At 38.5% G+C, this 26,550-nt stretch overlaps 1 protein-coding gene across 1 annotated transcript in view; it reads left to right on the top strand.

Annotated features, from left to right (window-relative positions):
- Positions 1 to 26,550, top strand: part of LOC126471204 (KICSTOR complex protein SZT2-like) — a 525,225-nt gene that overhangs the window by 200,145 nt on the left and 298,530 nt on the right. Inside the window, exons 3-5 of the mRNA XM_050099318.1 lie at positions 2,930 to 3,096; positions 9,457 to 9,581; positions 13,550 to 13,783. Of these exons, the coding sequence (XP_049955275.1) occupies positions 2,930 to 3,096; positions 9,457 to 9,581; positions 13,550 to 13,783 (526 nt within the window). The remainder of the gene's footprint in view (positions 1 to 2,929; positions 3,097 to 9,456; positions 9,582 to 13,549; positions 13,784 to 26,550) is intronic.

Raw genomic sequence — 26,550 nt, 5'->3', positions numbered from 1 at the left:
CTCTTCCTTTGATAATATATATTTTGCCAGTTACAGGGCTGGAATAGGTGGTAATAGGAGAGTGCATAGGGCAGTTCTTGCTGTGGGGATGGTCACAGGGGCAGGAGTCCTAGGGGAGGGAGATGGGTGCAGAAGAACATAGGGTCTGACAAGGATATTGTGAAGAATGGGAGGGCGATGAAAAGCTGTTCTAGGTGTGGTGGGCAACACCTCAGACAGAATGGATCTCATTTCAGGGCATGCTTTTAGGAAGTCATGGCCTTGTCAAAGTAGCTTATTAATACATTCAAGACCAGGATAATACTGAGTGACAAGTGGTGTGCTCCAAAGTTGTTTTTATAGGGATCAGCAGCACCTGGATTGGATGTGATTGCCTGGGAAATCTGCTTTTGAACTAGGCTGTTGAGATAATTACGCCCAGTGAAGGGTGAGGTGAGAGTGGTGGTGTATTGCTGTAAAGAGTCTGCATCCAAATAAATACATTTGCCTTGAATGCCAAGGCTGTGTGGGAGGGATGGCAACTGTCAAAATGTAAGTACTGTTTGTTGTTTGCTAGTACACTTCATGTGGATGGAAGTGTGTAGCTGGCGTTTGGTGAGGATGAGATCAATATCTAGGAAAGTGGCATTGGATTTGGAACAGGACCATGTAAAATTTAATTGGGAGAAGGTGTTTAGAGATTACAGGAATTTTAACATGTGAACCTCACCATGAGTCCATATGACAAAGATGCCATCAATGTATCTAGATCAAACCAGAGGCTGAAGGCTCATGGAACCCCGAGAATCCCCCTCCCAGAGACCCCTGAAAAGGTTGGTGTAGGAAGAAGCCATTCTGGTTCCCATGGCCGCACTCCTGATCTATTTCTATGTGTGCCCCTCAAAGGTGAAGTAATTGTTGGTAAGTATAAAATTGATTAAGGTGAGCAAGAAGGATGTTATAGGTTTGGAATCAAGTGCTGAACATTTCATCAGTCAACACCCACCTAATTCTAAATCTGTGACCTTTTACTTGCACACCTTAATCAGTTTTATACTTACCAACAATTACTTCACCTTTGAGGGGCACACATAGAAACAGATCAGGAGTGCGGCGATGGGAACCAGGATGGCTCCTTCCTGTGCCAACCTTTTCATGGATCACTTGGAGGGGGCTTCCCTGGTATCCATGGGCCTTCAGCCCCTGATTTGGTTTAGATACATTGATGACATCTTTGTCATATGGACTCATGGTGAGGCTCACCTGTTAAAATTCCTGTAATCTCTAAACACCTTCTCCCAATTAAATTTTGCATGGTCCTATTCCAAATCCAATGCCACTTTCCTTGATGTTGATCTCATCCTCATCAAAGGCCAGCTACACACTTCCATTCACATGAAGCATATTAGCAAATGACAAACAGTATTTACATTTTGACAGCTGCCATCCCTCCCATGCAGTCTTGGCATTTGAGGCAAATGTATTTGTTTGGAGGCAGACTCTTTATGGCAATACACCACCACTCTCGCCTCAATCTTCACTGGATGTAATTATCTCAACAGCCTAGTTCAAAAGCAGATTTCCCGGGCCATCACATCCAATCCAGGTATTGCTGATCCCTCCAAAAACTAACTTTGGAGCACACCACTTGTCAGTCAGTATTATCCTGGTCTTGAATGTATTAATCAGATACTTTGATGAGGCCATGACTTTGTAAAATTATGCCCTGAAATGAGATCCATTCTGTCTGAGGTGTTGCCCACTCCACTTAGAACAGCCTTTCGTCGCCCTCCCAATCTTCGCAATCTTGTCAGCTCCTATGCTCCTTCTGCATCAGTCTCCCTCCCCTAGGTCTCCTACCCCTGTGACTATCCTCACTGTGAGAATTGCCCTGTGCACCCTCCGACCACTACCTATTCCAACCCTGTAACTGGCAAAACATATACTATCAAGGGGTGAGCCACCTGTGTAACAACACGTCATATACTAGCTGTTACGTAAACACTGTTCAACCTTTTACATTGGCATGACTACCACCCAATTATCATCAGGATTAATGGGCATACACAGAGGGTGTACACCAGCAGCACAGTGTTGCAGAGCATGTTCTACAACATGACAGTCATGACCTTGGTGCCTGTTTCGCCACACATTTGATCTGGATTCTTCCCCCCATACTCCAGTTTCTCAGAACTCCGCAAGTGGGAACTAGCGCTACAACATGTCTTTGGTTCTCACCACCCACCAAGCCTTAATTTATGTAAATTCCTTCTGTCTCAGCATTTCTTCACAGTACCTACTCCTTTCTTCACCCTGTTTTAGTTTTCTACATCTTTCATTTTCTGATCTGTCAATTTTTTGCCATCCCCCCTCACACCTCTGTTACGTGCAATGCACTTAGCTTTTCACTCTTATTAACTCATGCACAATGTTTTAGTAGTAATCTCTGCCTTGTATATTATCCTGTATTCCTCCTTAAGTTCTCAGGTTTTCAAATCTCGTCCAGTGCATTCCCCAACAATTAGCTTTTCCTTCTCGTCCCGTACAGTAAGTCTCCCCTGACCCAAGGTTCTGGGTGATTTTTCTGAACTGTACCCCTTTCCCTAAACCTCTCCAGTCCTTTTCCTTCATGACTCTTCCCTTCCCTTCAACTCTTGTGCACGAAGAAAGAGCCACTGGCTGCGTAACATTGTAAAAATTAAACCTTTTTCTCTGTGTGTTCTCATGATGCTGCTGGGTAAGTATATTTTTTATCTATTATTTACATTATATTGTTGATAATGAATTAGTTATGTAACTTAATGTTTCTGAAATGATAATTAACTCAATACAACTCTCCCATGTACATTTTAAATGACTCTTAAAGACTGACATATGATGAAGTTAATCATTAGTTAAAGTCAGCTAAAAATTAGTAACCATATGAGTCATTTGGCTCTTTCTTTTCCAGATATGCAGTGTTGATTATGAGTGTATCTCCTGCCTGCTTACATTTGAACACCTAAGTCTGATGTGCAAAGGTGATCAAGTGTCATCCCCTATTAGATCATTAGCTGATGGCCAGACTGTTAATAATCCTTACCAAAGGGTAATTGACTACTTGAAGAACTGTGACAGGCAAGTATAAGTATTTTACCAAAGAATAATTGACTTTTTGAGAATAAAGGTGTATGCATAAACCTATGAATTCACAATTATGTACATTTTAGATGAGTTCTTGGTAATTTCTTAGGTTATATATATTCAGATAAGGTTTGTTTGCCTATTGAGTAGGTTTGGGGGGTGGTATGGGGGAGATAATAGAGAAAATAGCATGGGACAGTTGTTTGGGGCTGGTAGACAGAGAGAGAGAGAGAGAGAGAGAGAGAGAGAGAGAGAGGGGGGGGGGGGGGGGGGTCGTTTAAAGGAGAATGACCACCTAAAACTAATAAGACTGAAATTTACTCGAAGAATCTTGAGGAAATGCAGGTATACACATGCTCCTTCAGTGAATTCCTTCCCCTCCTCCTCCCCCTCCCCCTTCCTTGTCTCACCCCCTCTTCAGTCACAACAGACTGAAAGTTGAAATAAAACCTTATTCATAAGGTGGTCCCATATTACAGGGAAGTATAAAGGCTACTTTACACTTTTACATTAGGCCATGAAAATAGTTTCGTATATGGCTGTAGACATAGTGACACCAGTGTACACTTCAGTTCCATCGTTTTGTATGTGCCAGCTTCACTCATAGTGATGGATTTAATGCTTGTATGCATGAAGCTGCTGTATAAGAACATACGTAAGAAATGTGTTTGGATTTGTGACGGAATTAAAAAAAGACATCATCTCAATTTCTCAGCAACCTTACTGAAACAGTTATTGTGGAAAACCTGAGAGATTATTTTCACCATCTGAGAATGTTACCAGAACAGTTCACATTTCATCTTAATAGATTTAATGAGGTTATAAAGAAGAAAGAAACTACAGAATGTGAAGCACTGCCACCCAAACTGAAATGGCAGATCTCACTGCATTTTTTTGACAAGTGGGGATTCATATTTGTCTGTACATATTTTGTGTTCCAAAATCAACAATGATGCCATGACTACAATGTGTGAATGCGATACACTGCTGTGTTTTCAAAGAAGTGAATATTGGATACAGAACTCAGTTTAACAAATTTGTGGAGCTCTACTTCCTGTACATAATCTTAACAAGCAATCCACCAACTTCAACCACAGGATTTTGTCATGTACATGTTGTCTGCTCCACAGCCAGATATTTTACTTGCTTGTATTTTTTTGTAATTCATTTGTGTGTTTCTAATTGAATGAATTTTGGTTTTCAACTTGTACATTGTTAATCAATCAATGTTCAGGTCACGTAGGATGGCCTTGAGTGCAGCAACATGTCACTGCATGTTTTTGTAGGTAACTTCATTCAAAGTACTGTATAGGCTGCAAATTAACCCTATTACCTGTGAGATACATCCAACATCTATGAATAAGCAAGCCACCTCCCTTGTTAACTCATGGGATTGTGGGCCAAAGACAGGCCTTGGAACCTAGCCATCTCCACATTCTTATGTGGCAATCAGCAGGTATCAGGAAAATCCTGTACTGGTCAGCAAAGGAAACCTAGTACCAGTGATACAAGTTCTACTCAGAGTGTCCTCTTGCTCATCTTCTTCACACATCACAGTGCTAGGTTTTTTACTGTTAGTAATTGTCACCAGGAGGCCAAACTAATCAACTGAAGATGGTTTGTACAGTTTGGGTTGACATAGCTCTTCCAGCTACCTAAAAAAAGGCAGTGCGTCATTTTGTTGTATTCTCCTTGGGGTACTTTTTCAGCCATAATTTGTGGGTAGTGATCATCAGCTGGTGGTGTTGACTGCAGAGGATCGCTGTGGAGCAGGTCTTTAATGTTTTGTGCTTCACAATAAAGATCAAATATTTGAATGACATGTTTGTAGTATACATCAATTTTGCAGGCATTTTCTCCTGCTGACAACCAATCTTGCCTTAAGTGACAGTGTGTGCATATTCTTAACTCATGTTGACAAGCAGCATACTATTCATGTTGCATTACCCGATTAAATAATTGGAGACACAATGCACTCTGCAGAACTGCACTGAGACTGTAGGTGAACTTTTATTTTATTCAAACGTGCACTTATGTCCTGTGGTCAAAAGTGTATCGAGAAAGAGCTTCAGATATTCTGAAAATAAATAAAAAAAACAATAACAAAGAAACTAACTAGCTAACTAACTATCTAACTGTGGAAGTCACGAGGCTAGTCATCCAGTTTTGTAGGTCTGATAAAGCAGGAATAGAAACAGGGACAAAAGTGTTTTTGGGAGCTAAGCAGACGAATAGTTGAACATACGTGCGAAATGAAAAGGTGGAGGAACTAATTCTATACTTAGAAAGAACAATTTTACCAGTTTTTGAGAGGTGATAACTGGAAAAAAAGTATGTTACATAAGCAATATTAATATAAATTTTGAAAAATGGGTGCAGAAGATAAACATCATATGCCTCTGCTGATGTTATATGACTCAAACTGTGGAAGTTTCTTGTATGTTTGATATGAAGAGTTGGCTTATTTTTCCACTCAGAATCTATTAGATGAGGCTTGTTTGTACTGATGATTTATTCTTATATAATTATGTAATTGCAGAAATGAGTAAAGATATTGTTAGTTTTGGCCCATCATCTGATGAAATAAGTTGAGTCATGTGAGATGGCGTATTGTGGATGTGGCTAAGTGTTACCCAAGATAGTAATAAAAATGAGACAAGGAGAAAGAGGACTGATAAGGCAGAACATGAACTTATGAACTTAGTGATCATTTGAATATCATTCTGGAGGAACTGAATAGGATTTGCAGCAAGTTATCCTAAAATATATAAAGTTCGCATTTGTACAAATGTTGAGAACACCAGAAGTGTGTAATTTCATATTTGCAGGAAGAGATGGGTGAAAAGTTGTGGTGGAAATATTTTTATGCAAGAGCATTACCTATTCAGCCCCCCCCCCCCCCCCCCCCCCCCCATGAACCAAGGACCTTGCCGTTGGTGGGGAGGTACCTGTTGAGAGGCCAGACAAATGTGTGGTTCCTGAAGAGGGGCTGTAGCCTTTTCAGTAGTTGCAGGGGCAACCGTCTGGATGATTGACTGATCTGGCCTTGTAACACTAACCAAAACGGCCTTGCTGTGCTGGTACTGCGAACGGCTGAAAGCAAGGGGAGACTACAGCCGTAATTTTTTCCGAGGGCATGCAGCTTTACTGTATGGTTAAATGATGATGGCGTCCTCTTGGGTAAAATATTCCGGAGGTAAAATAGTCCCCCATTTGGATCTCCGGGCGGGGACTACTCAAGAGTACGTCGTTATCAGGAGCAAGAAAACTGGCGTTCTACAGATCGGAGCGTGGAATGTCAGATCCCTTAATCGGGCAGGTAGGTTAGAAAATTTAAAAAGGGAAATGGATAGGTTAAAGTTAGATATAGTGGGAATTAGTGAAATTCGGTGCAGGAGGAACAAGACTTTTGATCAGGTGAATACAGGGCTATAAATACAAAATCAAATAGGGGTAATGCAGAGGTGGGTTTAATAATGAATAAAAAAATAGGAGTGTGGCTAAGCTACTACAAACAGCATAGTGAATGCATTATTGTGGCCAAGATAGACATGGAGCCCATGCCTACTACAGTAGTACAAGTTTATATGCCAACTACCTCTGCAGATGATGAAGAAATTGATGAAATGTATTGATGAGATAAAAGAAATTATTCAGGTAGTGAATGGAGACGAAAATTTAATAGTCATGGGTGACTGGAATTTGAGAGTAGGAAAAAGGAGAGAAGTAAACATAGTAGGTGAATATGGATTGAGGGTAAGAAATGAAAGAGGAATCTGTCTGGTAGAATTTTGCACAGAGCATAACTTAATCATAGCTAACACTTGGTTCAATAATCATAAAAGAAATTTGTATACATGGAAGAATCCTGGAGATACTAGAAAATATCAGATAGATTATATAATGGTAAGACAGAGATTTAGGAACCAGGTTTTAAATTGTAAGACATTTCCAGGGGCAGATGTGGACTCTGACCACAATCTATTTGTTATGAACTGTAGATTAAAACTGAAGAAATTGCAAAAAGGTGGAAATTTAAGGAGATGGGACCTGGATAAACTGACTAAACCAGAGGTTGTACAGAGATTCAGGAAGAAGAATGGGTAGCTCTGATGGATGAAGTAGTGAAGGCAGCAGGGGATCAAGTAGGTAAAAAGACGAGGGCTAGTAGAAATCCTGGGGTAACAGAAGCAACATTGAATTTATTTGATGAAAGGAGAAAATATAAAAATGCGGTAAATGAAGCAGGCAAAAAGGAATACAAACTTCTCAAAAATGAGATCGACAGGAAGTGCAAAATGGCTAAGCAGGGATGGCTTGAGGACTAATGTAAGGATGCAGAGGCTTATCTCACTAGGGGCAAGATAGATACTGCCTACAGGAAAATTAGAGAGACCTTTGGAGAAAAGAGAGCCACTTGTATGAATATCAAGAACTCAGATGGAAACCCAGTTCTAAGAAAAGCAGGGAAAGCAGAAAGGTGGAAGGAGTATATAGAGCGTCTGTACAAGGGTGATGTACTTGAGGACAATATTATGGAAATGGAAGAGGATGTAGATGAAGATGAACTAGGAGATACGATGCTGCGTGAAGAGTTTGACAGAGCACTGAAAGACCTGAGTTGAAACAAGGCCCCGAGAGTAGACAACATTCCATTAGAACTACTGACGGCCTTGGGAGAGCCAGTCCTGACAAAACTCTACCATCTGGTGAGCAAGATGTATGAGACAGGCGAAATACCCTCAGACTTCAAGAAGAATATAATAATTACAATCCCAAAGAAGGCAGGTGTTGACAGATGTGAAAATTACCGAACTATCAGTTTAATAAGTCACAGCTGCAAAATACTAACGTGAATTCTTTACAGATGAATGGAAAAACTGGTAGAAGCCGACCCAGGGAAGATCAGTTTGGATTCCGCAGAAATGTTGGAACACGTGAGGCAATACTGACCCTACAACTTATCTTTTAAGAAAGATTAAGGAAAGGCAAACTTATGTTTCTAGCATTTGTAGACTTAGAGAGAGCTTTAGACAATGTTGACTGGAATACTCTCTTTCAAATTTTAAAGGTGGCATGGGGGTAAAATATAGGGAGCAAAAGGCTATTTACAGTTTGTACAGAAACCAGATGGCAGCTATAAGAGTCGAGGGACATGAGAGGGAAGCAGTGGTTGGGAAGGGAGTGAGACAGGGTTGTAGCCTCTCCCCGATGTTATTCAATCTGTATATTGAGCAAACAGTAAAGGAAACAAAAGAAAAATTCGGAGTAGGTATTAAAATCCATGGAGAAGAAATAAAAACTTTGAGGTTTGCCGATGACATTGTATTTTTGTCAGAGGCAGCAAAGGACCTGGAAGAGCTGTTGAACAGAATGGACAGTGTCTTGAAAGGAGGATATAAGATGAACATCAACAAAAGCAAAATGATGATAATGGAATGTAGTCGAGTTAACTCAGGTGATCCTGAGGGAATTAGATTAGGAAATGAGGCACTTAAAGTAGTAAAAGAGTTATGTTATTTGGGGAGCAAAATAACTGACAATGGTCGAAGTAGAAAGGATATAAAATGTAGACTGGCAATGGCATGGAAAGCGTTTCTGAAGAAGAGAAATTTGTTAAGATCGAGTATAGATTTAAGTGTCAGTAAGTCGTTTCTGAAAGTATTTGTATGGGGTGTAGCCATGTATGGAAGTGAAACATGGACGATAAATAGTTTGGACAAGAAGAGAATAGAAGCTTTCGAAATGTGGTGCTACAGAAGAATGCTGAAGATTAGATGGGTAGATCACATAACTAATGAGGAGGTATTGAATAGAATTGGGGAGAAGCGGAGTTTGTGGCACAACTTGACAAGAAGAAGGGACCGGTTGGTAGGACATGTTCTGAGGCATCAGGGGATCACATATTTAGCATTGGAAGGCAGCGTGGAGGCTAAAAATCATAGAGGGTGACCAAGAGATGAATACACTAAGCAGATTCAGAAGGATGTAGGTTGCAGTAAGTACTGGGAGATGAAGAAGCTTGCACAGGATAGAGTAGGATGGAGAGTAGCATCAAACCAATCTCAGGACTGAAGACCACAACAACAACATATTCAGGAATATTGCTTCTCCTTTGACTCAAATTTATGAATGAATCATTGTCTGTGACCCTTTAGTATGTACAAAAGTTCAAAGACAGAGACTTTTCACATGAATGAAAATATTGGTGCTTACAATCTACAATAAATCATGAGAATCAGTAATACTTAAATTAATTAGAAATGTTTTGCATATTGATATAAATTTATATAGATTACAAAATGTTGCTTAGTTACATTTTCCGTGTGATTTATAGCAGTTTTTTTATTCTAGTTCTGAAATACAAGCAGCAACATTTTTTGAAGAGAGAATAAACCACATTCCATTTCCATTTAACCTGATGCATGTATTGCCAAAATGTCAGCAGGCTGAATTATTGCTGTCTACATTTATACAAGGTAAGAGCACCAGTACTGGTAAAGTAATTATTTTCCAATCAAATGGTACACTTGACAGTTCCAGTTTTGAAACTTCCTGGCAGATTAAAACTGTGTGCCTGACCGAGACTCAAACTCGGGACCTTTGCCTTTCGCGGGCAAGTGCTCTACCAACTGGCAGAAGTAAAGCTGTGAGTACCGGGCGCGAGTCGTGCTTCGGTAGCTCAGTTGGTAGAGCACTTGCCTGCGATAGGCAAAGGTCCCGAGTTCGAGTCTCGGTCGGGCACACAGTTTTAATCTGCCAGGAAGTTTTATATCAGTGCACACTCCTCTACAGAGTGAAAGTCTCATTCTAGTTCCAGTTTTGTAATTTTGGTGAAACTAATGATGCTTCTGAATGTGTGGTATTCTTGTTGATTCATTTTGTTCGATACAACAGCAGTAGTAGGTGACTGTTCATAATTTTTAGTTGAAGTCACTGTTACTATTATCTGCTTAGAAATCACTTTTGGAATGCAAGTGGCAAAATAAAGTTTTTCATCAGTATTTGGTAAACAATGGGGTGGTGGTGAAATACAGTTTATGATTGGTGGACTGTTCACCAACATTTGGGATCAAATACCAAACTTCTCTACAGGGTTTAATGACATTCTCAGAGAATGAAAATCTCCTCAGTAGGAAGCAACTTGGATTCTGCAGTCATCTTGTGTAATTCGGCTTACTCTGTTCATCTTTGAAATCGAAAAGGTAGATTGATACCATGTAACTAGACTTCCAAAAGCATTCAGCAGAGATACTCCCTGTTGTCTGATGAAAAATGTATAAGCTAATAGAATATCAGACCAGTTTTCTGATTGGATTGAAGACTTTGAAACAGATAGAACTGAATGAATTTGTAATGGGGTTCAATCATCAGAAGTGAAACTAATTTTATGTGTATCCTAAGGGAGTACATAGCCACTTGTTATTGTTCATGGTGTGTTTACTGATCATAGTATATAGAACAGTGGACATAAAAAAGATTGTAGCCAATGGGTATCATGCCCTGTCCATGACAAATCAGTTTCAAACCAAGGCTTTCATGGCCATTGTCTGTGATGTTAAAATCATCTGGTTTTTTAGGCCGCAACATATTTCTTCAAACAATCAACATTTTGACCCCTCTGCTGGGATCTTCTTCCTGCTAGTGGACAAAGCTCCCTTTTATAAGAGAAGGTGACACTGATCTCTGACAGTGCTCAGTTTCAAACCAGACAGAAATTGCTGCTGTTAGTGAATGCAGGACCATCTCAATCAGTAACCAAGTGAACTCTGCAAAGAGAACTGCACACAGTGGACATTTGGAGTCAGGCATTGTCCTTTCTTTATTAAGCATTGATATGACACTGAGTTAAATCCTTAAACTGTAGAAATACTGCATCTACTTGACTGACATGATCCATATCATTGAGGATGTTGTGTAATAAAAATGTGAGTTACATTTCATATGAGAGACATTTTTCGAATGTGTGCATGGAAGATGTCATTCTGTTCAAGATAAGTGATTGTGTTTGAGAATATGTTCTAAGATTCTGCCGCAGAGGGATGTGGAAGCCAATGATCATGAACTAGTGCTTTCTTTCAACTAGTTCGTCTGTTGTTTTAATCTCCACCCTCCCCTCCCCCATGTCTCTTGGGACCCACATATGTTATGGTTAAAAGAGGCGATAACCTGGTTGCAAATTCTGTATTGAATCTGATAGGGATTCCATTGACCCTGGGCTCTTGTTCAGTTTTAGTGATTTCAGCTGTTTCTCAACAGGGCTGACATTAATATTTATATTGAAAAATCCTGCTTTTTGTTACTAATTGAGGAGAGTTGTGGTAGATTTTACAGACAGCCTCTTTATTAACTTGCGAAAAACTATTGGTTACAATAGGGATAACCAGAAACTAACTTTGACTCTTCAGTGGTTCCAACTAAACACAGTCCCAAGGTATAGGCTCCAGCAAGCTCCTGGGAGCTTTAAAATGGGAGAAATTAACACTCGACAAACAGTTGCCTACAATGAAGTCTAACTTCTTGTTGTGACACAGTCTTTTCCTATGGCACATCGATGAGAGTTCAAGTGATTGACTGCAAGCAGCCAGCACATGCCGTGGCCAGCTCTCACCAATGGGAACTATGTATGCACAGTGGTCCCTGGTTTGGCTTAAGCAGTCACTCTTCAGGAAGAGATGTGTGGCTCCCCAGTCATCCGTGACTGGATGGAGGCATGATTTTATGGTGCTGCCAGTGGCCTCTTGCTGATCCCTGCAAGGTACCAGGTTTCTGTATTTCTCAGTGGGTGTCCTGGACTCAAGGCTGCAAGTCCCAATAACCAGCAACGATATGTCTGGAGATGCCCCGGACAGGACAGCCAGGAGTGATGGTCTGGGGTGCCATTTCATTTTCATAGAAGGATCCCTTTGGTTGTCATCCATGGCACCCTTACAACCCAGCGTTACATTGAAGAAATTCTATGCCCCATTTTGTTGCCCTTCATGACAAGCCACTCTGAGCTTACATTTCAGCTAGATAATGGCTGCCAAAACAGAGCAAGAATTTCTACTGCTTGTCTTTGTGCTTGCCGAACCCTACCTTGACCAGCAAGGTCACCAGATCTCTTCCCTATTCAGAATGTTTGGATCATTATGAGCATGGTCCCCCAACCAGCTCAGAATTTTGATGATATATATATATACAACCAGAAGTGGAGATTTCATGTGAAATGAATGGGAGACACATGTTTGCAGCATTTGTTTTGTATAGGCATATGTTCAAAAATAATCTGCTGTGAGACAAATTATTCTGAATTGGGTTCCCCTTGCCCCAATGCCAGCTAGGATGATGTGGCTCAAAAGAACTAAGGTCTGCAAAGGCCCACCCTCTCCTTTCCAGGAGAGAATGAAAGGTAAGAAAAAATTACAAGAACAAACTGTGAGAACTGGGCCACTGTCAGATCAGTGGTGAGCCACATGCGACCCATGGGCTGCGGTCTGTGCACCCCTTGCCTAATGTTTTCCATAGAGTTACAGGCCTAAGACTACTTGGAAGGGTTAAAAGTAAATGAACTGTGAACTTCGTTATGTCAAATAGACAGTGATGAGTTAACTTTTTACCGATACTTGTGTGTGCCAGATTGGTAAACCAAAGCAGTGATGTGAGGCTGCATAGAGTCATATCTTCTTGGACACTTAAAGAAACTGCAGTTACAATGCCTACATTTCACCATCATGAAGGCAAAACTGTTTTTCTTCAATTTATAAGGATGGAATAATATAAAAGTGACATAGTAGTGTAATTATTTAGTTGCAGACAGATCACTGTTGTTTGGGACATATTATACAGGAAGGTAATGTGAGGTTCATGTAGGTGACTTCACACTGTAAGAAGAGTAAATCTGGAATACTATCTTATAGACGCAGCAAGAGAGCAGGATAGTGCATAATGTGTTTGAGTATGTGAACAATGAAAATAAATATTTGGAGAGTAGGAGGGAAATGAGTGGTCAGAGTACATTTCATATGATTGAAAACGACAGTGTCTGTTAGTACTTGTAATGAAGTAGGCTTGAGTTTATGAAGTTAAGTTCAATATTTTCATTTACTCTTATGAGAAGTTCATCTTATGAATGAAGAAAGATAGTTTCAGCTGGTGATAAGGAGCAAGTAGGAGTCATGACAAAAGCACTGGACTACCGTGTGGAAGGAATTGGGTCATATCCTCGTGTGACTATGTTCTTACTGCATACTTAAATGTATATATTTGTATTTTTTCCTACATTTTGTAATGTTTCAAAGTACTTCAGCTGTCTCATGGTTTACAATTGGTTAGCTCTTGGTTGACTACTTACATGGTTTTTTTCCTTTTTCTTTTTTTTTTTTGTCAGAGAAATTTAGCTTAAGGGCCTGTTGTTCCCAAATTTTTTTTTTCCACATTCAATCTTAATTTTAAGTGTGTCTTGCAGATCTCAGTGGTAATGCTTACATGGAGAAAAGGAACTCTTCATCATCATCTACTCTTCCAGAAGATGGGCCAAATAATTTGCTTCTTGATGCTTTGTATGAGCATCTGAAAAAGCTTCACAATAAAGAACTAAACCTGAGTGATGATGACTGTGCGAAGTTTCAACAACTGTTAATAGCAAGACAGAGGGAAGGAAGCACTTATCCATTACCAGTTCCTTGCAGTGATGCAGATGGTATGTTTGCATGCGCAAGTGCGCACACGTGTGTGTGTGTGTGTGTGTGTGTGTGTGTGTGTGTGTCACTTTGTAAGATTTAAATAATGTTAATAATATAGTAATTAATATATCATATTTGAGAAATTAACATTGTGTTAAACAGTTCTCCATTGTGACTCTCTGCCAGGCATTTAATTGTGAATCATGTGAATGTAGATTTTCTTGTCTAATGTAATGACATCTAACTGAAATTAATGACAGCAGCACAGAAGGAGTCAAATGTGTAGAAATTGATTGGTCTGTAGAAGAGTGAGATTTTATAGGGCAAGGTTAGCAGATGATAACAGAAGAAAGAAAACAGAAATAGATAGAGATGAGGAAAGAATATATAGTATTGACAGTGTGACAGGGCTAATGGCTCACTGTTGGGCAGAAGGAAAACAGCTGGGATAGGCTGAGAGGGAAGCTACAGTTATGATCAAAGATGAAGATATAATTTTATCTTGAATGTCAAGTAGTTTAGAATAAGACCCTGGTTGTTTCAGTTGAATGGCTGAAATGGAGAAGGAGATGGAGAAAAATTTAAAGTTGTACATAGTTACAGCCCAGATGCTTTATGTATCTGATGCATGAGAATAATGATCGGTATTTGGTACATGAGGAGAGGTGTTGTGAACAACAGTGACTAAGAAATAGATGAAGAAAACAGAGTGTGCGAAAATCGCATTTCAGCTGTCAAGTTTCCAACCTTATTTTATTTGGCAACCAGTTTCAGCATTTTACTACACCATCTTGAGACCCCTGACCGACGTGTAGAAAGAATTTACCTGAGTTGTGATCAAAACAGGGGCCAGCAATACTCGTATTAGTATATTTTTGCTATAGTGATCACTTCAACCATCACCTGCTGACCAGTATTGCTGGCCCCTGTTTTGATCACAACTCAGGTAAATTCCTTCTGCACATGGGTCAGGGGTCTCAAGATGGTGTAGTGAAATGCTGAAACTGGTTGCCAAATAAAATAAGGTTTGAACTTGACAACTAAATGTGTTTAATTTGACATCCTGTATCGAACAGCCGAGTCCCACAACCATCTCTAAAAAGGCGGACTTACAGAGAGCTGTGAAAATCACATTGGGTGTCCAGTCACATCCATCCTCATTGAGTGTAGAAAGGATTGATGTGATCAAACAACTGAATCTTATAAACATTTTTTTATGCAAGCATTTATGACTAGCTCAAGTCATTTGGAGTTTTCACCATTTTTACTATTTGTGGTGTGTTGGATTAAATCACTGTAGTAAAGATTTGGCAAGACTGAAGACTGGGATACTCAATTTTTATTTTATTTTGACTGGAAATACACTGTCTGACAAAAGAGGTGAAGCACCAAGAAGACATGGTAGGATCTCAGTGTAAATTCATACAGGTACACACCAGAGGTGGACATGTAACTGATTAGAACTGCTGTTTTGTGTGATAGATCAGACAGCATGGATTTATCTCCTTAATTACAGAGTTCCAGGAAGCTACTAAAAGATTACAAAAATAGACATTTTACAATCTGATGTTTAAAAAGAAAAAGGTACTGTTTAAATTTTGTTAGTCAGATGCTGCTGAAATGTTTTATAAATATTTCCTTCCTGAGTATGCAGTAAACCTGTGTATCAATGATTTCATCACATGACTTACTAAAGGTGCATGTACACTGAGTTTGAAACATGGTCTGCAATGCTGTTCGCAACATGTTGTCAACATCTTGAAAATCAGTGTTTTACAGCTGTGTCAGTGCAGAATGAAGGTACTTTGTTCCTAGTCTGCTACCACTAAATACTGCTATGGAGCACTAGTGTTCATTTTCGCTCTGTCTGTAGCATTGTGTCTTGTTGTTACATGTGTTCCTGTACTTGGACAAGAAGCAAAATTTACTAATTGTCACTCTCTGTGAGATAGAGGAGTGTCTTTGGCATGTTCAGAGTCGTAGTTATCAAATTATCAAACAGAAGCATGACTTTGTACAAATAAAATACTATGTTGCTTCACACCCACAGCAATGGCACAGATAAAAATATTAAGTTTCACATTTCACAGTACTGCAGCAACAACAACAGTGACAACAGTATTCATTGTCTGACATTGGGAAAAACTGTCTTCAGCAAGTTACATGAGCTGCTGAAAAGGGCAGTGACAAAAAACAGAAACAACAGCAGCAATAATAATAATAATAATTATTATTATTATTATTATTAAGATGCTTTCTATGAGACAAAAATGAATGTATGTAGGGGGCAGCAGTCAGTTATAGACATCGATGTGGCAGGGGGATCACCAGCTGTAGAATCCCACGTCACATTCATTGCAAGTGGGAGTGACATTGAGGCTGAAGAAGTTTTCTTTATTGAAAATGATAATTTGGATTAAATTTAATATGAAAATAAATATAAATGTATGGTCATTTAAACATATCTCCTTGATTTAGGGTCGGAAAGTGTATGAAATATAGCATTTAAAGGTCTAAATCAGACTTTTAGTTTGAAAATTTTTTGGCGATGGGATGGGGAGAGGGGGACGGGGCCGGAATCCCCTACATATTTTTCATGTGGATACTAAGGTCATCATCATTGATACCTGATACAAGAGCAGCAAAGTTCGTAGAGCTACTGGTTAGATACCAATGTATATCATCAGCTTATGTGTGGTAGTTATAAATATGTGGTATATACACTATGTGATCAAAAGTATCTGGACACCTGGCTGAAAATGACTTACAAGTTGGAGGTGCCCTCCATTGGTAATGCTTGAATTCAATATGGTGTTGGCCCACCCTTAGCCTTGATGACAGCTTCCACCCTCACAGGCATACATTCAATCAGGTGCTGGAAGGTTTCTTGGGGAATGGCAGCCCATTCTTCATGGAGGGCTATGCTGAGGAGAGGTATCGATGTCAGTTGGTGAGGCCTGGCACGAAGCTGACGTTCCAAAACATCCCAAAGGTGTTCTATAGGATTCAGGTCAAGCCTCTGTACAGGCCAGTCCATTACAGGGATGTTACTGTCATGTAACTACTCTGCCACAGGCCGTGCATTATGAACAGGTGCTTGATCATGTTGAAAGATGAAATCGCCATCCCCGAATTCCTCTTCAATAGCGGGAAGCTAGAAGGTGCTTAGAACATCAATGTAGGCCTGTGCTGTGATAGTGCTGTGCAAAACAGCAAGGGGTGCAAGCCCCCCTCCATGAAAAACATGACCACACCATAACACCACTGCCTGCAAATTTTACTGTTGGCACGGCATATGCTGGCAGATGAAATTCACCGGGTATTTGCCATACCCTCAGCCTGCTATCTGATCACCACATTGTGTACCGTGATTCGTCACTGCACACAACGTTTTTCCACTGTTCAATAGTCCAATGTTTACACTCCTTACACCAAGCGAGGCATTGTTTGGCATTTACCGGCATGATGTGTGGCTTATGAGCAATCGCTCGACCATATAATCCAAGTTTTCTCACCTGCTGTCGTACTGTCATAGAACTTGCAGTGGATCCTGATGTAGTTTGGAATTCCTGTGTGATGGTCTGGATAGATGTCTTCCTATTACACATTATGACCCTCTTCAGCTATCAGCGGTTTCTGCCAGTCAACAGACGAGGTCGGCCTGTACAATTTTGTGCTTTACATATTCCTTCACATTTCCACTTCACTATCATATTGGAAACAATGGACCTAGGGATGTCTAGGAGTGTGAAATCTCGCATACAGACGTATGACACAAGTGACACCCAATCACCTGACCACGTTCTAAGTCAGTGAGTTCTGTGGAGCACCCCATTCTGCTCTCTCATGATGTCTAATGACTACTGAGGTCACTGATATGGAGTACCTTGCAGTAGGTGGCAGCACAATGCACCTAATATGAAAAATGTATGCTTTTGGGTGTGTTACTTTTGATAACATAGTGTATGAAGTATCAGTGCTGTACAGCAAGACTAGCAATATACTAAGGTCTGAACCCTGAGGGAATCCTGAGAGCATATTTCCATGATGCCTTTCTCACCCACGGTTGACTCAATACCTGTTTATAAGGTGACTGTCAGAATTGTTTTAAATAAAATAATAGCTGTTTTATTTTCATTAATTAATATATTGAAATCAGCAGTATCAGAAATCTTGCTGAAAACAAGCAGTGTTAAAATAATCACTTCACACTTGTCCATGGCATGTTTGATGTCATCAGTCACTTTGATTAATCCAGTTGCTGCACTATGATATTAATCTTTGTAAGTTAATCTATCAACTGTTCATGAACAATGCACTCCAAAGCTATAGGTACAGTTGGTAACATGCTGATTGGCCTATAATTACTCAGTGATTTTGAATTATCATTCTTGGCTGTTGGTTGGATTAAGTTTTGCGTTTACTTTGTAGGATATATGCACCAACAAGAGATAGAGACTGAATGTATCTGTAAGAGCTGGAATAATAATACTGGCAACATTTTAAATCATTCACATGCTCACTCCATTATTACGTACTGCATCAGAGCAGATTCTCGTGATTGTTTTCCCATACTGTGCATGTAAAAACATGTTTTAGAAATATATATTTATTGTGAAGGTGCTGTCTTTAACCGACAACTTGTAGCAAAATGATAGTTCATCATTGCTGAGAAAAAGTTATTTAATATATCTGCAGAGGCTTAAAAAATAGCATCAGATGTTGCCTTTCTATCCCAAAGCTGCACAGTTATTTTCATGGTGCTGCACGATTCGAATTGCTGCATACAACAGAGCAGGCATACCTGATTTTGGCATTGCCCACATTTTGCTTCACTTATTTCTGCAGCTTCTTGTATTTATTTAATTGTTTTATTTTAAGGCCTTCATTGGACCACTCTAGGCAGTTATACAAAAGTTTATACAAGTTGTTGCTATTTAGTAATACAATACAGTTCAATAATAATTAAATAAGACAGTTCAGTAGTACACTGGTTATACAAGGATTATTATAATTTATTATTATATGAAGGGGTTTGGCTCTTCTGTCTGCCCAATACATCTTCATTCTGTCAGATATTTTCTTTGTTTCTTTGTTGTAGGTTACTCTTCCTGTAACCCCTTTATTGATCTTTGTTTTGCAGTCTGGTTTGTGTGCCTTGCAGTACTCTGGTTTTCTCTCTTTTCCTTTTCAGGTAATCTACTGTAATTTGGAGTTCTCTTATATCTTCTTTAATTTTTGTGATCCATTTAATGTAGCTCTTACTTTTCCACATTTTTTTCTGTTATTCCCTTACTAATTCTGTTTTCTGGTGTTCTCATCACATGTCCAAAGAATGAAATATGTTTCTTCCTGATTGTGTTCATTACTGGTTTTATTTTCTTGTATATTGTTCCATTTGAAGCTGTTCTGCCATGCCGATTTACTTGATATTGTTTATTTATGCATATCCTAATTATACTTCTTTCTATCTTTAGTCTTCTGTCAATTTCTGCTGTATTAGTTGTTTTGATGATGATTTCAGCTGTGTAAGTTATTTCTGGTTGTGTAACTTTTTTATATTGTTTTAATTTTGCATATATGGATAGATTTTGTTGTATATGTTTTTGGTAATGTAATTTGATTTCTTCAATTTTTAATTTTATTTTGCTTTGATGTTTTTTCCTTTAAATTGTAAGTTATGCTTTCACCTAAATATTTAGCAACAATTTTTATGTTCTGTACTCCTATTTCAATTTTGTTTGCAAGTGGTCAGTCAGTTAGCATAACCTCTTTTTTTAATGATATTCTGAGGCAAATTTTCTGTGCTATTTCTTGTAGTGATTTAACTTGTTTCCTGGTTTCTTTAATGTTGTCAGCTAGGAGAACAAGATCAACATCATCAAGTCCCAAGCAGTTCAAACTTTTGTCATTTTCAGCACCTTCAATTCTTATGGTCTGTGGGTTATTCTTGTATCATTCTCTCATTATGTATTCCAGTGCACAGTTGAACAGTAATGGTGATAGACAGCCGTCTAGTCTTAGGCCTGTTTTTATAATGAATGGTTCAGAAATTTCTCTTCTAAATGTCACTTTTGATTTGGTGTTGGTAAGAGGACGTCCTATTAATCTCATTAGTTTTGGATGGAACCGTAGAGTTCTTAAAATTTTTAGTACTGATGGTGTACAGGAACAGTCACATGCCTTCTTAAAATCTACAACTTTGTTCCATTTCCTTTAGTATGTCATAATTAGTTTTAAACTAATGATCTGCTCTGCACAGCTTCTCTATGGTCCGAATCCTCCCTGGTATGACCTTAAATCCTGTTCTAGTTGCTCCTTAGGATCTTGGATAAAACCTTGTATATGCAGTGCAGGGGAGAGATTCCTCTGCTGTCTGTAGTTGTACGGATCGCTCTTATCCCCCTTCATGCATAGTGGATGGATGATAGAGGAGGTATTCACTATATCACATTAATATTTCCACATTTCAACAAAAACCTGATTGTCTCCACATCCCCCCCCCCCCTCCTCCTCCTCCTCTTCCTCCCCCCCCCCCCCCCCCTCCCTTGGAAAGTTGGGGAATCTGATTTGTTCAGTCCAGTTTTAATTGGGATTTTTTCATTGATTTGTAAGAGTTCTTTGGATTCTTCACAATTCAGCAATTTTTGAATGCTTTTGCTATGATTTCAGAATTATTTTTATTTTTTACTGTGTGCCATTCTTCCATCTTCATCTTCCAGTATTAATGTAAGGGGCTCATACTGTTGTAGTTGTTTCCCAAAGATTTTATGGTAGTTCCTGGAATTGGTTTCGTGATAATAATTGTCTTGAAGTGTGTTGTTCTAGATGTAAGGTTATGTTCTCTGCAGAGTTCTACAAGTCTTTGACCATTCTTGTTTGGAAAGTTATGTGGAATCCAATTTTTCAAATATATCTTTATATTTCCTTTGTTTTCCTAGCTGGGTGTTGAAGTCTCCCAATAAGATTTTTACATTCCTTTTACTTATTCTGTTCACAGTTTGTTTGAGAAGATCCCAAAATTTATCTGTCTCTTCCTTTCTTTTTGTTAGACAATTTTGTTCATTTGTAGGAGCATGAGCTTTTATAATTGTGAAGCTTTTATTCATTGTTTTAAAAGTCAGAGTTTACAATTCTGGGTGATTTTGAATCTATTATGTTTATGTTCACTATAAATCATGTTCGAAATTGGTCATACTGCTTCTTAATGCTCTGTCCTAGTTTCCCATTTTAAATTCTCTACCCTTATGACTTGAAGGGGCCTGTATTGTGTTTCTCATTTCTTGGAGCCCTGCTGTTAAAATTTTTTGTTTATTTAATTCATCTGTGAAATTCTTGAGTTTCTGGTCTCAAGTACCTAGCTTATGTTGTGTGTTGATATGTAATTTATGTGCTTATGTTGAATCTTCTTTTGCATGTCAGTTTGTGTTTGGGTGACTGCAAATGCTCCACTTCATTGCTGTCTTCTACTTTTTACAACTACAATTGTTAACTGCAAGGGGCGTGTTCCTGTATACTTCACAAAGTTCGGGTGTTGGGTTGGTTTTTTTTTTGTTGAGCGTCTTGTATATTCTTTATTTGTTAGAGTTTTGTTCTCAGCCGTGTGGCAGGAGAACCCTTTACTTTGACTGAAAATTTAGGGGTGTGTTTGTCTTACAGTACTGTAAGTCTGCGACTTAATTCCTGGACATTACAGTCTAATGTCAGCTCATTTCTTATATCCTGCCTTGGAATATCTGAACCGTTCTTTCATTTTAATTTTCTACATGTGATTGCATACGATTTTTTGTGGCAGCGCACATGGAATGCATTAAGAATATCGCATCATAGGCAGCAAAGCCAGAAGCAGATGTCTGACTTGTGTGAATTTCTTGTAGTTTTCATTGCTGTTATATATGTTAAGGTGCAGCTGTGTGGCAAGTGATGGTTAGGCTCCAGAGCCATAATAATCATATTGTTAAATTGAAATGATCACCTTAAGGTGTTTGCCGAGTGAGATTTGAGTTGCAGGCCTCTGTTTGGGTAGAACTGGGTGGCCAGTAGAAACATCTGGTAGTAACTTAATTTCACGTAGAGTGGCTAGTCGTGACATGATAACTTTGCAGTCACCTTCAATTTTGACCTCAATAGACACAATATTTTTGTCAATTGTGATGAATACGCCCCATCCTGTGGCATTTAACCTGTCTTTTTCATATATGATCCATGTCTTGTTAAGGTTTCGGAGCTTTCTACTTCGGGTTTCATCAAGCTCTCAGTTCTGAGTTTATTTTGAATGTGACAGCTTTGCTGGAGGCCATCTAATTCAGGGAGTATGTTAGGACTGCTGTGAAAATTTATTGTTAAAATATTGACATTCAAAGTGTCTTTAATTTGCACTACCAGACTTGTTAAAATCAGAAACATTAGGTACCAGAAAACACAGAGATTTTCTCTGATACCAGTTCACTGCACACTGATAGAAAGCAAATGTGAGTATGGCTGCTAATGTTTACACAAATGAGAGACTCGCCCCAAAACTTCTGCCAAGCAAGAACTTTTGCACTGAGCTGAGACAGATGATTGTGTACATATTAGACAGTGCAGAAGATCCTCCATGTTCAAAGACTGTTGAGTCCTCTCTTAGAAATAGCCTACCACTTCATGGTACATCCTCTGTCTCTGTATAAGCATCACAACCTTACAAGCTCTTCAACTTTCGCTCGACCTTGTATACTGGCAAATCCTTTCCACATACAATGAATAGTTAACCAACAATTTCCTTCATCAGTATCTCTTTAAATGCAAAAACTAAACTATACTATGAGTTTCACATTATTAAACACTGCCATCATGGGTGTGTGCAGTAGTGTATCTCATTGCGTTTTTGTGGTATGTAAAATGTGAAAGTATTCCCACAACATATATAGGTAGTGGTTTTGTCTCCATGGCAGCCCTTATTACATTTCATAATTTTATCTGAAATGCAATTAACAGTGTCTAAAGATAAAAATTTTCAAATTGTAATGGGACTAACAAGAATTTTGGTGAGGATTTGTAGTCAGAATAGTTTAATAGTCACTCATTCCATTAAGATATTAATCTCTAAATTTTTTCATTGTTTCTTGATCTCATTCCTAATAGTTTATGGAGCACTGTTCAGAAGTGCTAGTAACTGATCATATAGTTGTAATAATTTTTTCCCTTAAGAATTACTAATACTTGCATCTTACGTTACACAACAACCTTTTCCCCAGGAGCAACTAAGAAGCTGTTATATTTCTTTCTTTCTTTAATTTGTGTTTAAATTTTGAAATTCATATCTATTTGAAGTAGAGCAATATCAAATATCTGGTGCTCATTCAGGATGACTGAAAGTGATCAGTAGAAAATTACCAGCACTTTTGAACAGTGCTCCATAATCCAGTAGGAACAAAATCAGCATACACTGGGAAAAAAAATTAGAGGTTAGTCTCTTAGTACAATGATTGACTATTAAGTTATTCTGACTACAAATACTCACAAAAATTCTTGTTAGTCTCATTACAAATTGAAAATTTTTATCATTACACACAGTTAATTGCATTTCAGATACATTATGAAACGTAATGAAGGCTGCCATGAAGTCTGAATCATTATATATATATAGTGGTAATTCTTTCACGTTTCATATACCATGAAAGTGCAACAAGATACACCACTGTATTCACCCATCATGGCATTGTTTAGTAATGTGAAAGTCGTACAATAATTTCTAACAAAGAAATTTACATCAATTTCTTCCATCTCAGCATTTCTTCTCAGTAACTACTCCCTTCTCCACTTTATTTTTGTTTTCTACATCTTTCACTATTTGACGTGTCTATTTTTCACCATCTCCCTTGCACCTTGCACTTAGCTTTTCACATTTATTAACTCATGCATGATGTCCTTGCAGTAATCTCTGTCTTTCATATTACCCTGTCTTCCACCTTTAAGGTCTGAGGTGTTTAAATTTCATCCGGTGCAGTCCCCAACAATCAGTCTTTCCTTCTCATCCCATCTGGGAAGTTTCCCCTGACCACAGTTCTGAGTAACTTTTCCAAAATCTACCCCTTTCCTAAACCTCTCCAGTCATTTTCCTTCACTCGTTTTCCTTCCCTTTCAACCCGTCTGCTGGAAGAAGGAGCCACTAGCTCTAAATGATTGCATAAGCATAATTTTCTTTAATGTGTGTGTGTGTGTGTGTGTGTGTGTGTGTGTGTGTGGTTTTTTTTTTTTTTTTTTTTTTTTTTTTTTTTTTTTTTTTTTTTTTTTTTTTCCCCTGCCACTGCTTGCTGAGTAGACCTTTTTATCTACCCAAATAGATCATGCTATAGTTTAGTTTTCGCGTTGAAAGAGTTACTGGTTAAGGAAATTGTTGATTAACTGGTCATTGTATGTGGAAATAATTTGCAAGTATACAAGGTTGAGTGAAAGCTGAAGAGGTTATGGTGGTTATACAGAGACAGAGGATGTACCATGAAGTGGTAGACTATTTCTGAGAGATAAATCAACAGTCTTTGAACATGGGGAGTCTTCTTTGGTATCTAATATGTACATAATTATTTGTCCCAGCTCACATGGGGACACTTCTTTGGTGTCTAATATGTACATAATCATTTGTCCCAGCTCAATGCAAACATTCTTGCTTGACAAAAGTTTTGGGATGAGTCTCTCATTTGTGTGAACATAAGCACCTGTACTCAAATTTATTTTTCTGTCAGTATGCAATGAACTAGTATCAGTGACAATCTGTGTTTTCTGGTACATAATGTTTGTAATTTTAACAAATTTGGTAGTGCAAATTAAAGACACTTTGAATGTCAATATTTTAAGAATAAATTGTCAAAGCAGTCCTAACATAGTCCCTGAATTAGGTGGCCTCCAGCAAAGCTGTCACATTCAAAATAAACTCAGAACTGAAAGCTTGATGAAACCTGAAATAGAAAGCTCCAAAACCTTAACAAGACATGGATCATATATGAAAAAGATGGGTTAGATGCCACAGGATGGGGAGCATTTATTACAAGTGATAAAAATATTGTGTCTGTCGAGGTCAAAACTGAAGCTGACTGTAAAGTTATCAGGACATGCCTAACCACCCTATGGCACATAAAGTTACTATCGGATAAAGTTACTACATACTGGCCACCCAGTTCCACCTTAACAATTGTAGTGTCATTAAAATAAAGTCTGCAAGTGTGGGAGTACCCAGATCACCCAATAACAGTTCTCAACACATTTTCAAATGGTTCAAATGGCTCTGAGCACTATGCGACTTAAATTCTGATGTCATCAGTCACCTAGAACTTAGAACTACTTAAACCTAACTAACCTAAGGACATCACACACATCCATGCCCGAGGCAGGATTCGAACCTGCGACCGTACCGGTCGCTCGGCTCCAGACTGTAGCGCCTAGAACCGCACGGCCACTCCGGCTGGCAACACATTTCCAAACTGTCCTGAGGTGCTAGTTTGACAATCTACACGACCTTATAGCTGCAAACAGTCCTGCTCTTATCGACAGTGTCAGTATAAAGACAGGATTTAGTGATCATGACATAATCATAGAAACAATGGTTTCTGAAGTTTATAAATTGATAAAGAAGGCTAGAATAGTTTCATGCTGGAAACAGATGATAAGCAATTTTTGGCATTCTACTTAGAAAATGAATGGGCATCATTTGGTTCCAGTATGATGGCATAAGGGAATTATGGGTAAAGTGTAAACTGATTGTAAGTCATACTCTGGCGAATTACGTCCCAAGTAACTGTATTTAGGATGGAAAAGATATACTGTGATTTCATAACAAAATACAGAAGACACTTAGGAAACAGAGGTTGTTGTGCTCTAGGTTCAAAAATGAAAGCAGAATCTTGACAGGAAAAAGTTAACTGAAATTCATGTGACCTTAAAAAGATCAATGTGAAATGTGTTTTATTCATCTCATAATGTACACAATTTCAGAACATATGTCTGATGTACAAGAGACATGTCAAGGTTACAATTTGCTTATTTAAAACTTTCTCACACTTACAATAATACTTTGTGGAGAGTTTACTAACTTGAAATTTACATCTACTATAACTATCATAAATTTTTATTCCATTTTAGGGATCCAGCTCAAAGGATCACCTCGACATTCATGAAATCGTCCACATAGCAGTAGCATCATTCAATTAGAAAATCATGTAACTTGCTTTTTAAAATATTTATCTTCATATTCGTTACGTCACACCCTTTTTTTGTGTTGTGAATTTTCATGGCTATATACCGAGGAGTCTGAGCACACAGTTTTAAGTGATGAGAGTTGAGAACAAATAACTTTCCAGGTCCTAACGGAATCCTAGTTTTGTTTTGGTTTTACAGAGAGTACTCTCTTTCGCATTGACTCCATACTTAGCTTACATTTAGGACAAATCATTTGCCCACCAGCACAAAAAAAAAAAAAATTCTAGAGAATATTATGAGTTCAAATATAATAAATTTCTTTGCAGTAGAAAAGTTTCTGTCCACAAATCAACATGAATTTAGAAAGCATCACTCTTGCAAAATTCAACTTGCCATTTTTTTCACTCAATATTTTGTCAGTCACATGTGAATGGCAACAGGCAAACTCTATATTAGTTAATTTCTGAAAAAGTTTGACACAGTGTCCTATGGTAGACTGCCAATGAAGATCTGAGCACATGGAATAACTTCTCGTAGATTTGTTAAGTAATAGAATCCAGTACATTGTCCTAGATGATGAGTGTTCATCAGAGACAAGGGTACATCAAAC

Source organism: Schistocerca serialis, chromosome 3 (genome assembly GCF_023864345.2).
Source record: "Schistocerca serialis cubense isolate TAMUIC-IGC-003099 chromosome 3, iqSchSeri2.2, whole genome shotgun sequence".
In the NCBI taxonomy this organism is placed as follows: Eukaryota; Metazoa; Arthropoda; class Insecta; order Orthoptera; family Acrididae; genus Schistocerca; species Schistocerca serialis.
The sequence above is the reverse complement of the archived record's forward strand: the minus strand, read 5'-3'. Positions and strand labels throughout refer to the sequence as shown.